The 11,870-nt window shown below is 42.0% G+C and overlaps 1 protein-coding gene across 1 annotated transcript in view; it reads right to left on the bottom strand.

Annotated features, from left to right (window-relative positions):
* Positions 1–520: 520 nt before the first annotated feature.
* The window catches only part of tet1 (tet methylcytosine dioxygenase 1), a 28,549-nt gene continuing 17,199 nt past the window's right edge, over positions 521–11,870 (bottom strand). Inside the window, exons 3-12 of the mRNA XM_034152134.1 lie at positions 7,810–10,012; positions 7,152–7,242; positions 6,131–6,224; positions 5,724–5,932; positions 5,481–5,631; positions 5,152–5,241; positions 4,896–5,033; positions 4,594–4,770; positions 3,962–4,106; positions 521–3,837 (exon numbers count right to left, since the gene is read on the bottom strand). Coding sequence (XP_034008025.1) covers positions 2,801–3,837; positions 3,962–4,106; positions 4,594–4,770; positions 4,896–5,033; positions 5,152–5,241; positions 5,481–5,631; positions 5,724–5,932; positions 6,131–6,224; positions 7,152–7,242; positions 7,810–10,012 — 4,335 coding nt within the window. The 3' untranslated portion in view covers positions 521–2,800. The remainder of the gene's footprint in view (positions 3,838–3,961; positions 4,107–4,593; positions 4,771–4,895; positions 5,034–5,151; positions 5,242–5,480; positions 5,632–5,723; positions 5,933–6,130; positions 6,225–7,151; positions 7,243–7,809; positions 10,013–11,870) is intronic.

The following is an 11,870-nucleotide window of genomic DNA, read 5'->3' as shown; positions in this document are numbered from 1 at the left end:
GATCTTCATCAACGTTTTGAAACTAAATCATGGTTGTGATTAATAAATCCAATGTTCATACATTGTTTATTAAAATAGGGAGTTGGTTTGTTTTTAACAAGCCAACCAACAACACACTTTATTAGTTTTTTGTACTAAAAGACTTTAATAACTTAAACTAACAAAAGGGTGCTTCATGAGTTGCGGAAAAATGTCCCCTGTGATTTCAATACTGTTATCTCTTATATCATTAGATTGTTATTATGTATATAATATATGAAAGTGTATTTAACAGCTGGTTGAGGTGGAATTTGTTTTTAATAATTTTTCCTCGGACTGCAACTCATAATTACTTTAACATTTTGAAGATCAGCCCCCTGCCCCAAGCTATTAAAAAAAAAGGTTAAAAAAGCCCTCACACATAACTGAACTAAACAGTTAAATGGCATAGATTATGTCTCCATATTCATCACACACCTAGATTATACACCTGAACAAACCCGCATTCGCACACACAACAAATAAGGAGAGGAAATCATGATCAGGTCCAAAATATAAATATGACTTTATTTCACAATCCCAAAAAGAGATCAGCCATCCATATAAGGAATGCTAAATGTAGCCTCTTCTCAAGTCTAAACTGGATATACTTTCAGCAACGTACAGTAATTCAGTTTCAAAATAAGCAAGAGCATCCATTATCTAAACACCATTAATAGTACAGTAAGAACAATATGGTTCACAAACATATTTACACATTTTCTACTAATAAATGTTTTTTTTAAAGATGTTGTAATGCTGGTGCTAGTTGTTAGTTCCTTGTTGATACAAATACTTTCAATGTGGATTGAGAACGTCCCCTCAGTCAGTCAAAAACATTTACAAGTGTAACTTTGTCATGTTGGGTTCAACATTTTTAAATCCACTGATTTAAGAACTGTTTACATTCATTTCACTTTGTGTGTGTGTTGTGATTTTTTAAAATGGTTGCAGATTTTGGTTATTAGTGGAAGACATTTGAGGGCTAGAGGAAAATCTGCACAATAATTAGATTTCTTTCACTGATAATTAAAAAGCATCATGATCAATGGTGGAGATAGAAATGCATCTCCGTCTGTCCGAAAAATTAAAAAACTACCTTTGTATTGAAACATACATCAGATCAGTGTAGAGTTGTATAAAAGCACCATGACACCAATGTACAGTATATAACCATGTCAAGTCAATGTTGTCCTATTAGCACCAAAAGGAAGTAAAAGTGTTTGAAAGACCAACAAGTTTCTCAAGAAACATTATACCAGTGTCAGTGTGAATATCAGTGAAAGGTCATTATCTCTTGTGCTATAATTTAATTGCTGGGTTTTAAAAACAAATAGCTTCTGTTTCACCGGTAATAAAAAAGATCCTGATTCACCAGGAGTTGACACTAACCCCCTTATTTTAACCCTGTAACAAAACAAAGTCTTCACAAAGGTCGAGCACCAAAAACCGTCTTCTAGTCTGAGTGGAATCTGATGTTTGAGTGGTTTTCCAACAAAAGCAGAGCGGAAGAGAACAATAGACTGATTATTCAGACACTGTTGTACATGATTATGGACATAAAAAACGGTATAATTCTGTCGACATATCAAACACTTAATGAATAAGTAGGTCTTATAAGCACCATCAAGTACGTTTTTGAAATCCTATAATCACACTTGTGATTTTTTGAAATAATTTTCCAGAAGGTGAAAATAAGTTAAGTGCTAATAATGGTAAGCACCTTACTGTTGCAGCATTTCGCGATTCCTTAGTATGTAAAGTTTAAAATTTCCTTAGATATGTAAGCCATTTTCAACAAATTGTAAATGAAAAATACTGTAAAGATAAAACCAGGATCATGCTAAACTGTCATATATCTCTATCTGTACATACATATTTAGGCCTAAAGATTGGGACCTTTTCAAGTTAAGTTTAAAAAAATAAAAAAGTGCTTCTTAATATGCCATACAAATCTGTGAATAAAAAGAAAAACATCCAGACATAAAGAAAACAAATCAACGAAGAAGAACATTTCTTTCATCGACTGCCGCCTGAAGTCAGAGGCAGCAGAAGGTAAAGCATGATGCTACATGTGACAATCTGTAGTTACTATAAGCACAATATTAGTCCTGTTTCTACATGATGTGATGTTATGGTGTTAAGCAGGTTTTACAGTGAGAATGGCACCAACTTAGAAGCCAATGAGATTCATCTTATGAAAAGCGAACTATTGGCAAAAAAAAATAGCAAATTCCTACTGTACAACGTGAATTCTGAAAACACAATGCAGGTTATCATAGAAATCTTGCAGTAAACAGGCTTGCACCAGGAATTAAATAGAAATCGTTATGATCAGAATAAATAATCACATATTTTTTGTTCTTAATCATGTATATAAAACCAGTTTAAAAACGTCTTAAAAATGCTTCAAAGCACCATCTCTTTACAATAAAAACACAGAAACTCACAGTTAAAAAAGCCAACCAACTTTGGTCTTCCGCATCACTTTGAAAGCAGAGACCAAGAAGGGCAAAGTCAACAAACAGACTCTAGAAAAGCACAATGAAAACAACTTTAAAAAATGAGAGTAGCAGTTTGAAGTTGAATGAGGTAAGGCAGAAGCACAGGGTGTAGAAGGTTCTTTGTGTGTGTGTGTGTGTGTGTGTGTGTGTGTGTGTGTGTGTGTGTGTGTGTGTGTGTGTGTGTGTGTGTGTGTGTGTGTGTGTGTGTGTGTGTGTGTGTGTGTGTGTGTTTGTGTGTATGTGTGTGTGTGTATGTGTGTGTGTGTAAAACATGTCATCTAAGTCCAGCGATTATAGGGACCCGTCACTTGGGTAAGAGCATAAGGGGACACGGTGACAACACCATCCCTCGGGAGAGTCCAAGCTTGTCGTGTGGGGACATGCATTGTCCTCCTTGTCCCCTCTGGATCCTCCCCTGTTCCCTCCTCTTGCTCCACACCTCCTTTTCCGGTATTCCCCAGACATTCCTCCATCCTTAATCTCTCGGCCTCCTCCTCCCGCTCCCTCTCCCGCTTGGCCATCTTTGCATCCCACATAGCCATCCCGTGCCCTGGTTCATTCAGAGACTTGTGCTGGTAGAAGACCAGGGAGATGCGCGTGGGATGGCTGCGGTCGGGCCTGCGGATTGGGGTGGTGGCGTGGAGCTCCCGCCGCGCACACTCTATCAGGATGGAGCCGTGTGCCGGTGCCACCGCGACTCCGCCTATGTCACGGTCCAGGAAGTTGTGCTCGCTGTCTGACCACACCTCTTCCTGCTTCAATTCCTCTGGTTCAGGCGGGGGAGTCTGTGGGGGAAGGGGGAGAGAAGAGAGTGGAGGAAAGCCATGACCCCTGACCTCTGCAGTGACATCTCCTGCAGCCCTGTTGTGTCCATTGAGCCTGCTGAAGAGGCCCTCAGAGGTAGGTCTGGGGGAGAAGGGGGGGGGAGGAGGAGCACTCCCACTGGGGGAGGGTCTGCGCAGAGGAGAGCAGTGCACCTCGTTTGGCTCAGTTTTAAAAACATGGGGGTAGCCACTAAGGGCATTATGTGGAGGCATATGTACACTCTGGTCACCAGATGCTGAAGAATAACCATTCACAGCATCACTCACTGTTTTATAATTAACAGCTGAGCCATTCTGTCCAAACTGGCCGCCAGGCAGGCCATGGTGGTTGGGGGGGATGACCTCCTTCTGTGGGGTGACCCCTGCACCCGAGGTGGGATAGCTGCTGGTGCTCTGGTTGTAAGTGCCGGGTTGATTCCTGTCCTGTGGGTACCGTCCATCGCTGGCAGGCCTTGGAGGCAGTCTGTACGAGCTGGAGAAGCCCTGTGGCTCTGTTTTGGAAGTAGAGAATACAAGTATTTATAAAAAGCTGATGTATGAATCATCAAAAGAACCTTTATACTTTTGACCTCAATGTCCAACTATTAAAAATACATTAACCACATGATTTAATACCTTTGCTGGGGGTGTCGTTCTTCACTTTCCCAGGAGTTTGGGGAGTCAGCCCGAGCTTCTTCTCCAGCTTCCCTGCTTGGGCCTTCAGACGAGCTTCTTGCCTGATCTTACGGGCTGATTTCACTGGCTCAGCCAGGAGACGCACCTAAAGAACACAACAAATATATAATCAACGATTTAAAACATCACACAGGTTACTGTTTTTAAACGTTTTATCTATTAGCATTTTTCACATTGTATGAAAAGTGAGCAAAAAGCAAATACCATTTGTTTTTAACAAAAGCAAACAAATACAAGGTTATGGGGGGGATCAGTAAATCAAGGCACATTTTAAATAGAGTATTGCACCGAGTACACAATTATGTCTCATTTGCTTAATAAGCAAACTATTGGAGTTGTAGGATGAGGTAATTTTTTTATAGAAGATGTGATGTTTAACAAAAATTATAGAGAGGCCAACATTGGCACATTTTTCTGAAGTCAATTTTATGTAATAGCCTTTTTTACTTGCTGCCAGCAAGATCTTTAGAAAGTACAGTAGGCATACAATTGTGTTTTGTTTGTTTGAAACAAAGTACTCAAACCACTGACAACATAACAATAATAATAAATAGCAAAAGCTGCTTTCTTACTTCTCTGGGAAAGGCAGACAGAACTTGCAGAGCACCGCTCCGCATCTTGGCCCACTGACCCTCAACCTGACCAAACTCGTCCCTTGCGGAGACTCTGTAAAGTGGAAGAACATGGAGCTGCTCATCTTCTGGTATGTTAGGCACTGCCCGGTTATCTTCCTTGGTTAAAGTGCAAACCTGAAAAAGGGCAAACACAAAAGGCAAGTTGTTCAAACAAACAGTAGACCATGTCCAATCAATCCCTTAAGATGTAATCACATGATACAGTAGATAACATGGAGTCACACTCGTAGCATGCTCACCACAGTGCTGCCGTTATTCATGTTGTGAGTGTCCTTGTGAGCATGGGCACAGAAATCCACACAGGCTGTGACCCCAGAGAAAGGACGACCCTCGTTCCGACCCAGACGGCAGTCATTCCCTGCCGCCTCATTCTCCACCTATGAGAGGTGAAAGGACAAGACGTTGTGAACATGGTAAAAGATTCAAAGCAGGTCATTTGAAAATAATATAAATAGTCAGCCTAAAATAGTGTGTCAGCTGTTTACTGTTTCATACCTGGTTTTGGAAGGCCTCCGGAGCCAGTCTTTTGTAGAGGGGTGCAAGGTCAGAGGCGAGATTCTGCAGGTTGCTCTCTATCTTCTCCTCCTAAAAGTAATGGACAGATTTAAGAACATTTGGAGTGAATAACAGCTCATTAAAAAAATACCGGTGTGATTTTCATAGACAAAATAAGCCACTCGGAGTGGAGTATTTGGAAAACATTTGATTATTATGTCCGCCTTTCCTACGAATAAAATTCACATCACTACAACAGGACAAACAAACAGAAGAAATTGCACTAGATGTTTTCCACTAGGGTTTTTGGCAGTAGACCACTCTCTCACCTCATCCCGGTCGTCTCCAAGCAGGCGGAACTTGCGCGGAACCTTGCTCCGGGCAAACTTACAGCCATTGAAGTACATACTCCAGGAGCAGCCGAAAGAAAATGAAGCTCCGCATGTGTCCTGGTCCAAACCCTGGCAGGCACATGTTCGACTGTGGAGATGGAGTAGCAGGAGGAGGATGATGAAACGAACCAAAGTTGGGAAGAAATTGTGTAATTGCAAAACAAAGAAAGAGGTACTCACTCCTCATTGAGGGCGCAGCGGCGGCTGGTGGGGGAGCCGTATTTAAAGAGGGACTTTGTGAGCTCCTGGTAGAGATTGTCTGCCACCGGCCGAGCGATTCCCTCCCACGCCAGGATGAGGATCACCAACACGGCCGTTTCACAGTAGTGCCCCGGCCTCCGGCGGACCAAACACAGCAGCTTCTCCTGTTCACTGCTACGCCGGACCACCTGTCAGATGATGGTGCAAAAAAAAAAATACAAGCTGATAAACAACAGCAATGAGGAACAGACAACAAGATACCAGAAGGGTAAGAATCTGGGTTAACTTCCATCTCTGATGGAAACTACAAGAACCCTTCAATATAAAGAACACATATTCGGGACATTTAGGAACTACAACTACAAAAATCAACATAAGCTACATACCCATTTTGCTATTGGACACCCCTGGGAGCTCTTTCCTTCTTTCCCAGTGTAAACAACAACTTCCACCCTGATTGCATTTCCTTTGGCACCATATCTGTAACACACATAGGAGAAACGATAAGGTTGTGCTTTTGAACTCAGAGCATATCACACTGGCAACATCACATTGTTATCCATACATTAGGGCAACATATATGGACAATCAATATATCAAATCAAAAAAATGGATACAATGTAGTAATCATCAGTGGAAGAAAACATATTGGGATTGTGTATTCCTTGTAGTCATTGTGCAGTAACATGTCATGTGTTGTATATCATTTTATATTTAGTAGTTTAGATTCATTTTACTGCTGCATTCATGTGTGAGATATTTACAGCTGTACTAATTATATCTTCTTTATATATTGTTGGATAGTTTAATCTACAGCAATTCATCATATTCTAAAGATCATCATAGGTCTTTGTCGCTGTCCTGTGAGAACCACGTACCTTAAAAAGAAACAGCCCTGTGCTTTGTATCTTTGTATCAATACCTACCCAATAGTTTTTTTTTTAAAGTTTATTTATCTGGTATATGTATTGAAGTGAAGGAAAAATGTATTGAAGTGAAGAAAAAAACGAGTTCCCTCTGAGATATTAAACATTTCTATAAAATGTGTTTCATACAAAATAAATACTCAAATTGGTTTGATTACAACTATGTCATTAAATGTCTCAATGAGTGCAGAATGACGTTTTCTTTGTCTGGTTTTCAGATGGACTGAAATGGACATCAAGATGTTTTAAATGGGCTTCCTCTTGTCTCAGCTCTAGGGGTTTCCTGTTTCAACATGTGTGTATCTGAGACAGAGGGTACACGTATTGAGCTGGCTCAGCAATGCTTCCTTTTAATGGCAGACTCTTTGTCTCTGTCCCGCCCCATTCCACCAAGACCATGGTTCACTAGTAAGGTCTTTGCATGTTTGCTAGAAAACACACCCACATACACAGAGTGTAAACAAAGTTGTAGTCACTCTACCTGTTCTCCATCAGTTCCCTCACTGCGGGAACAGTAGGCCCTGCCCCAAGGTGAGTATAGTAAGGGCCTTCCTCCTTTTCAATGATCTGTTCTGTGGACAGAAACAATCAAAAACAAGATGTATCAGATATCAAAGCAACTTTATCAGGTTTAGAAGTGTCCATCCAATGTGGTGTTGGTATATTTTTGGGAAATGCTCCTGATAAAGAAGTCAGATTAATTACATGTAAAGGTAAAATACACAGTAAATGCATCTGGATCTCAGTTCAGGGGCCACCACTCTGTATGTTCGCATTTCAAGACCAAATACATCATAACAGCTCAACGTGGCTCAACAAAGCACCCCAAAGAAATGTGAACTCCTTTTGCTTGAATTGGCCCATGAATTAGAACACAGCATGTATGTGTGTGTGTGTGTGTGTGTGTGTGTGTGTGTGTGTGCGTGTGTGTGTGTGTGTGTGTGTGTGTGTGTGTGTGTGTGTGTGTGTGTGTGTGTGTTTGCATAAGAAAAAGAAAAACAGAAAAGTTTGAGGTTGCAGTATTGCTCCAAAGCCAACATTAAGGGTACATTTAGCCCCAAAGTGGAATATATCTAATGTGACACTAATGCAAATGCTACACACTTTTCTTCTCAAAGATTATAGGAAGAACAACTCACCCACGCATTCACAGGATGGAAGATCAGCAAGTTTTTTGGAAGGTGTATTTAGCAAGTTCTTGGTAGGGGTATCCAAAAAACTCATAGGAGACTCCAGGAAGCTGTTGACGCTGTTCTTGGAAGGAGTTGTTTCTTCAGACTGGCTCTGAACCCCGTCAGTACTAGTGGACAGGATAGTGACAGGTCCTGCCCTCTCCAGCTTGTAGTAGCCCTGCTGGCTCGGAGGAGGGGACTGCCGGCCCCCCGAGAAGCCATTAGACAGTCCATGGTTTCCAGATGAGTGGCTGAGGAAAGGGTTATTGGCCGCGCTGGTGTTCGGATCAGCACCGTGATGCACTCCCTGAGAAAACAAATGCCTTTCATAGTCCAGCCCAGCATGACCGTTGCATGGATTGTGTTGGTGGAGTGGACCGTTAGAAAGTGACCATGGGTGGTGTTCTGGACCGGTGTTGTTGACCCTTGTGAGAGGGCTGTAGTTGTGAGTCTGCGGCCCGAGGTGGGCTGCACTGTGTGTGTTACTGTGATGGATGAGTTGCCTCCTTTCCTCCTGAGCCTCAGCCAAGTATCTCTTCAGGTCGATTTGAGCCTGAGGCAGAAACAGGTTCCTCTTGTGGTGAAGGACTGGTTTCCCCTGAATCTTCTGGCCTCTCCCCCTGGAAGTCTCTCCATTTGGCGTGCGTTTTGAGAGGGGGGTCCGGCAGTTGATTCCCTCATTAGGTCCATCACTTTTTTTCTTCCTGGGCTTGGAAGGCGTTGCTCTTGTTTTTTTCACGGGGGGCTTTTTCTGACTGGGGGATATCTGGGAGCTGTAGTTGTATTTGATGGCTGACACAGGTGTTCCTTTCTGAGGGTTTTTCTCCGAGTGCTGGTTGTGTCGAGACTGGATGATGAAGGCCAGGTCTGCCAGCTGAGCTGCCACCTCCTCCTCCTCCTCTCTGTTCCTCCTCGCTTTACCAACAACCCTGTCTCTGTCCTCCGCGAACAATCGCTCATGATCTTTACTGGCTCTCATGTCATTGGGATATTTATAGCTGCATTCCGACTTGATGACATGAGAACCAAAGCCCGGCTCTGTCTTCCTACAGGGTGCTTTATCTCTGTCTGAGCTAGCTTCTAAGAGATCGTGCAGAGACAGCTTCGCGTTAGACCCCTGGGAGCACTGGATGACGTTTCCTTGTCTGGCCACAGGAGGGCGTATGACTGATGTATGGTGGAGTGGCGAGCTGATGACCGACACTTTCTTGTAGCGAATAGCTGGTGCGTGTTTGACGTCTTGCAGGGTTGTATTTGTGTTGGAAGTGCTATGTTCACACATACGTTCAGTTTTAATGGACCCTGCGGGGCTCTGAGGTATAGCTGCCAGTTGAGTCAAGGCCTCAATAGCAATAGCCTGATCAAAACTAAGATTTCTTCTCTCTGCCAAAGACTGCACGCTCTGTTGCAAGACACCTTGAGTAGGTTCACTTTTAATGTATTGCGGATTCCTTTGCAGGCAAACAGGAGTGCTTTTCTGAAACAAGTCATTCTGTAAGTCCTCTGGCTCTTTTTTGACAAAGTACAAATCTGGTGGCTCTGTTTTGATGGAGCAAAGAATGGAGGACCGTGAGCTGAAAAGTTTCTCCTCCAGTCCTTTTCTCTCTGTGACAGAAAGACACACCACGGCCGCCAGCGTGGACAGCGGGTCTTCGCAGACCTCGTCTTCATCGCTCAGCTGTTTGGTGGGCTGTTCAGGGATCCACATCCACGGCTCCTCTAGTTTGATCTTCTTTAGTGGAACTGACATGTTGTCCGGAGAAGTCTTGGGTCCATTCTTAGGGCAGTCTTTAGGAGTTGTAGCAATTATAGTCCTTTGAGGCTCTGATGCATTAGTAGTCCATTTGAAAGCAGACTTCAGATCAGAGTGTGACCCAGTGGTCATATTAGCACCGTTAGGTTTTGTCAGGTTCTCAGCAGAACCATTCTGAAAATTCACAGAAGAGCATACATGCTGGTGAAGTGCATTGCTGGTCAGCTCCAGCCCGGACTCTCTTTTGACAACTGACGATGGCCGTCCGCCTTGGTCCGAGGCCGGTTTGTGGGTGATGGTGGGAGCTTGTGTATGAGGTATGTGGCCTTCCTCCCCTTCATCCTCCTCTGCTTCCGTGTGGGTGTCTTCCATCTGCGCTTTGGCTTTGCCATTTACCGACCCACTTTCTGGAACCACCTGAGACAGAGAGAGAGAAACAAGAGGAGAGAGGTGACTCAACAAGTTCTGGCAGTATACAGTGATTCAGCTTGTTCTAAACAGTCATGCCACACAGCACAACAGATTGCCTCCCAGCATGGCATGAGCATCTGCTGCAGCCACTACTGAGGCGGTGGAAAATATTATGACATGTGAAAACAAAGAATCTGCTTTCTATAAATCTTGCTGAAACTGATCTCTCAACAGAGATAATACAAAAGTTAAGCTGTGTTAGCCACAGTCGAGGCCTCAAACAGGGAAACATGTATGCATGAGCGGCTGAGTGTAAAGCGCTGTGGATCCACAGGTAGCCGAGTGCCAACAAGTAAACATTTGGAGTCACGCACAGTTCATGATTACATCACTAGGATCACTGAGGGCATTTGTAGGTGTGTTCCTGGGCTTGTATGCAAGCACATGTGATTATTAACACAGCATCCCGACCATGTTAACCCTTGTGCATTGTTCAGTGAGTGATTAACCCACTCAGGGTCTAATCCAGACACAGCACAGCTTGACCCTTTGGCTAAGACGGATTCTGACTGCCAGCAAAGCTACGACTATCCATAGGTCCACAGTATTGACATTTTTAGTACCTCCATGAAGAAGTGGAAACTTAATATTTTAAACTTTCGTAATTGCAGACAATTATAGACATAACTCCATAAACAGGAATAAGATCAATTGATTTAGGAAAAAGTAGAAGCTAAGGCAGTTTACAAAGTACACATGTTATGGTGTATAATGTGTTTCTGTTTGTATGTAGTCATGTAAGGCTCTGTATGGACGGTTGCAAGATGTTTCCTTGAAAATAGACAAAATCTAAATTAAGGAGCACAAAACAAACCTGATAAAAATCTAGCCAAGATACAGTGTTTCCACAACTAAATATACAAATGTACTTTTCATCATCTTGAGTGAGCATATAATCAACAGAAGTCAAATAAAGCTGCTTTTTATTTGAGGACTTAACCCCACATCAAATTGAGAACTAAAGCCTTCAGCATTAGAAGACTGATTAGAAATGTTGCAGCGTGACAAAGATACAAAAAAAAGACATCATGTGCCAAGACTCAGCTCACAAAAGGCTCTTAAATTGTAGAAGCTGGAGGATATACAGTACACTCGAAAAAGTCATTCAGGGGACCTTTTACCACCACTTAATTAAATGCATGGTTGCAAGATACAAATTTGAATTAATTGATTTAGATAAACTTTAAAGTTGCAAACATTAATTTATAAGTTGTGTTGACATAATAATGTTGGTAATTACATCAACTTAATATTGTGTGTAATTTAAACTCGGATTTCTGCGTTAATTGACTTAAAACTAAATTCAAGTTGTAGTAAGTAATGCAATTGGCTTGATAACTTAATTGTTCTACACCTTGAGTTAAGGATTTCAAGTTCACTCCCACTTAACATGCCTGGACAAGTTCCGACAGTTAAGACAAATAGAAATACTATACAAAGGACATTTTTAAGGTGAGTGTCGTCTTTTGTCTTTCAAATACCGTAGATAGCCTTGTAGTTGCACTGTATAGGCAAATGGCTGTTTGACCAAAATTAGCAGCCTTTGAACTGTGAATAGTTCTGTGAGAGGGTACAAAGTAGTAGAGGCTACTGTGAGTGTAAAAATAATTTGGTTACTATTGTGATATAACTTTTTATTAAAATAATGTTTTGACATGTGTCAATAAATGTTCAAACAAAATGAAGTCTCTCCTGATTGAAATATCATGTGTTGAAATAAACAACTGCAGTTCAAAATAAAAAAGTGAATTGCCTAACATTTTTGTTGTGGAATTAATTAATTTCTTTCTTTAAAGGCAAAAAC

The sequence above is a fragment of the Trematomus bernacchii genome, unplaced genomic scaffold (genome assembly GCF_902827165.1).
Source record: "Trematomus bernacchii unplaced genomic scaffold, fTreBer1.1, whole genome shotgun sequence".
Classification (NCBI taxonomy): Eukaryota; Metazoa; Chordata; class Actinopteri; order Perciformes; family Nototheniidae; genus Trematomus; species Trematomus bernacchii.
Note: the sequence above shows the minus strand (reverse complement) of the source record. Positions and strands in the feature narration are given on the sequence as shown.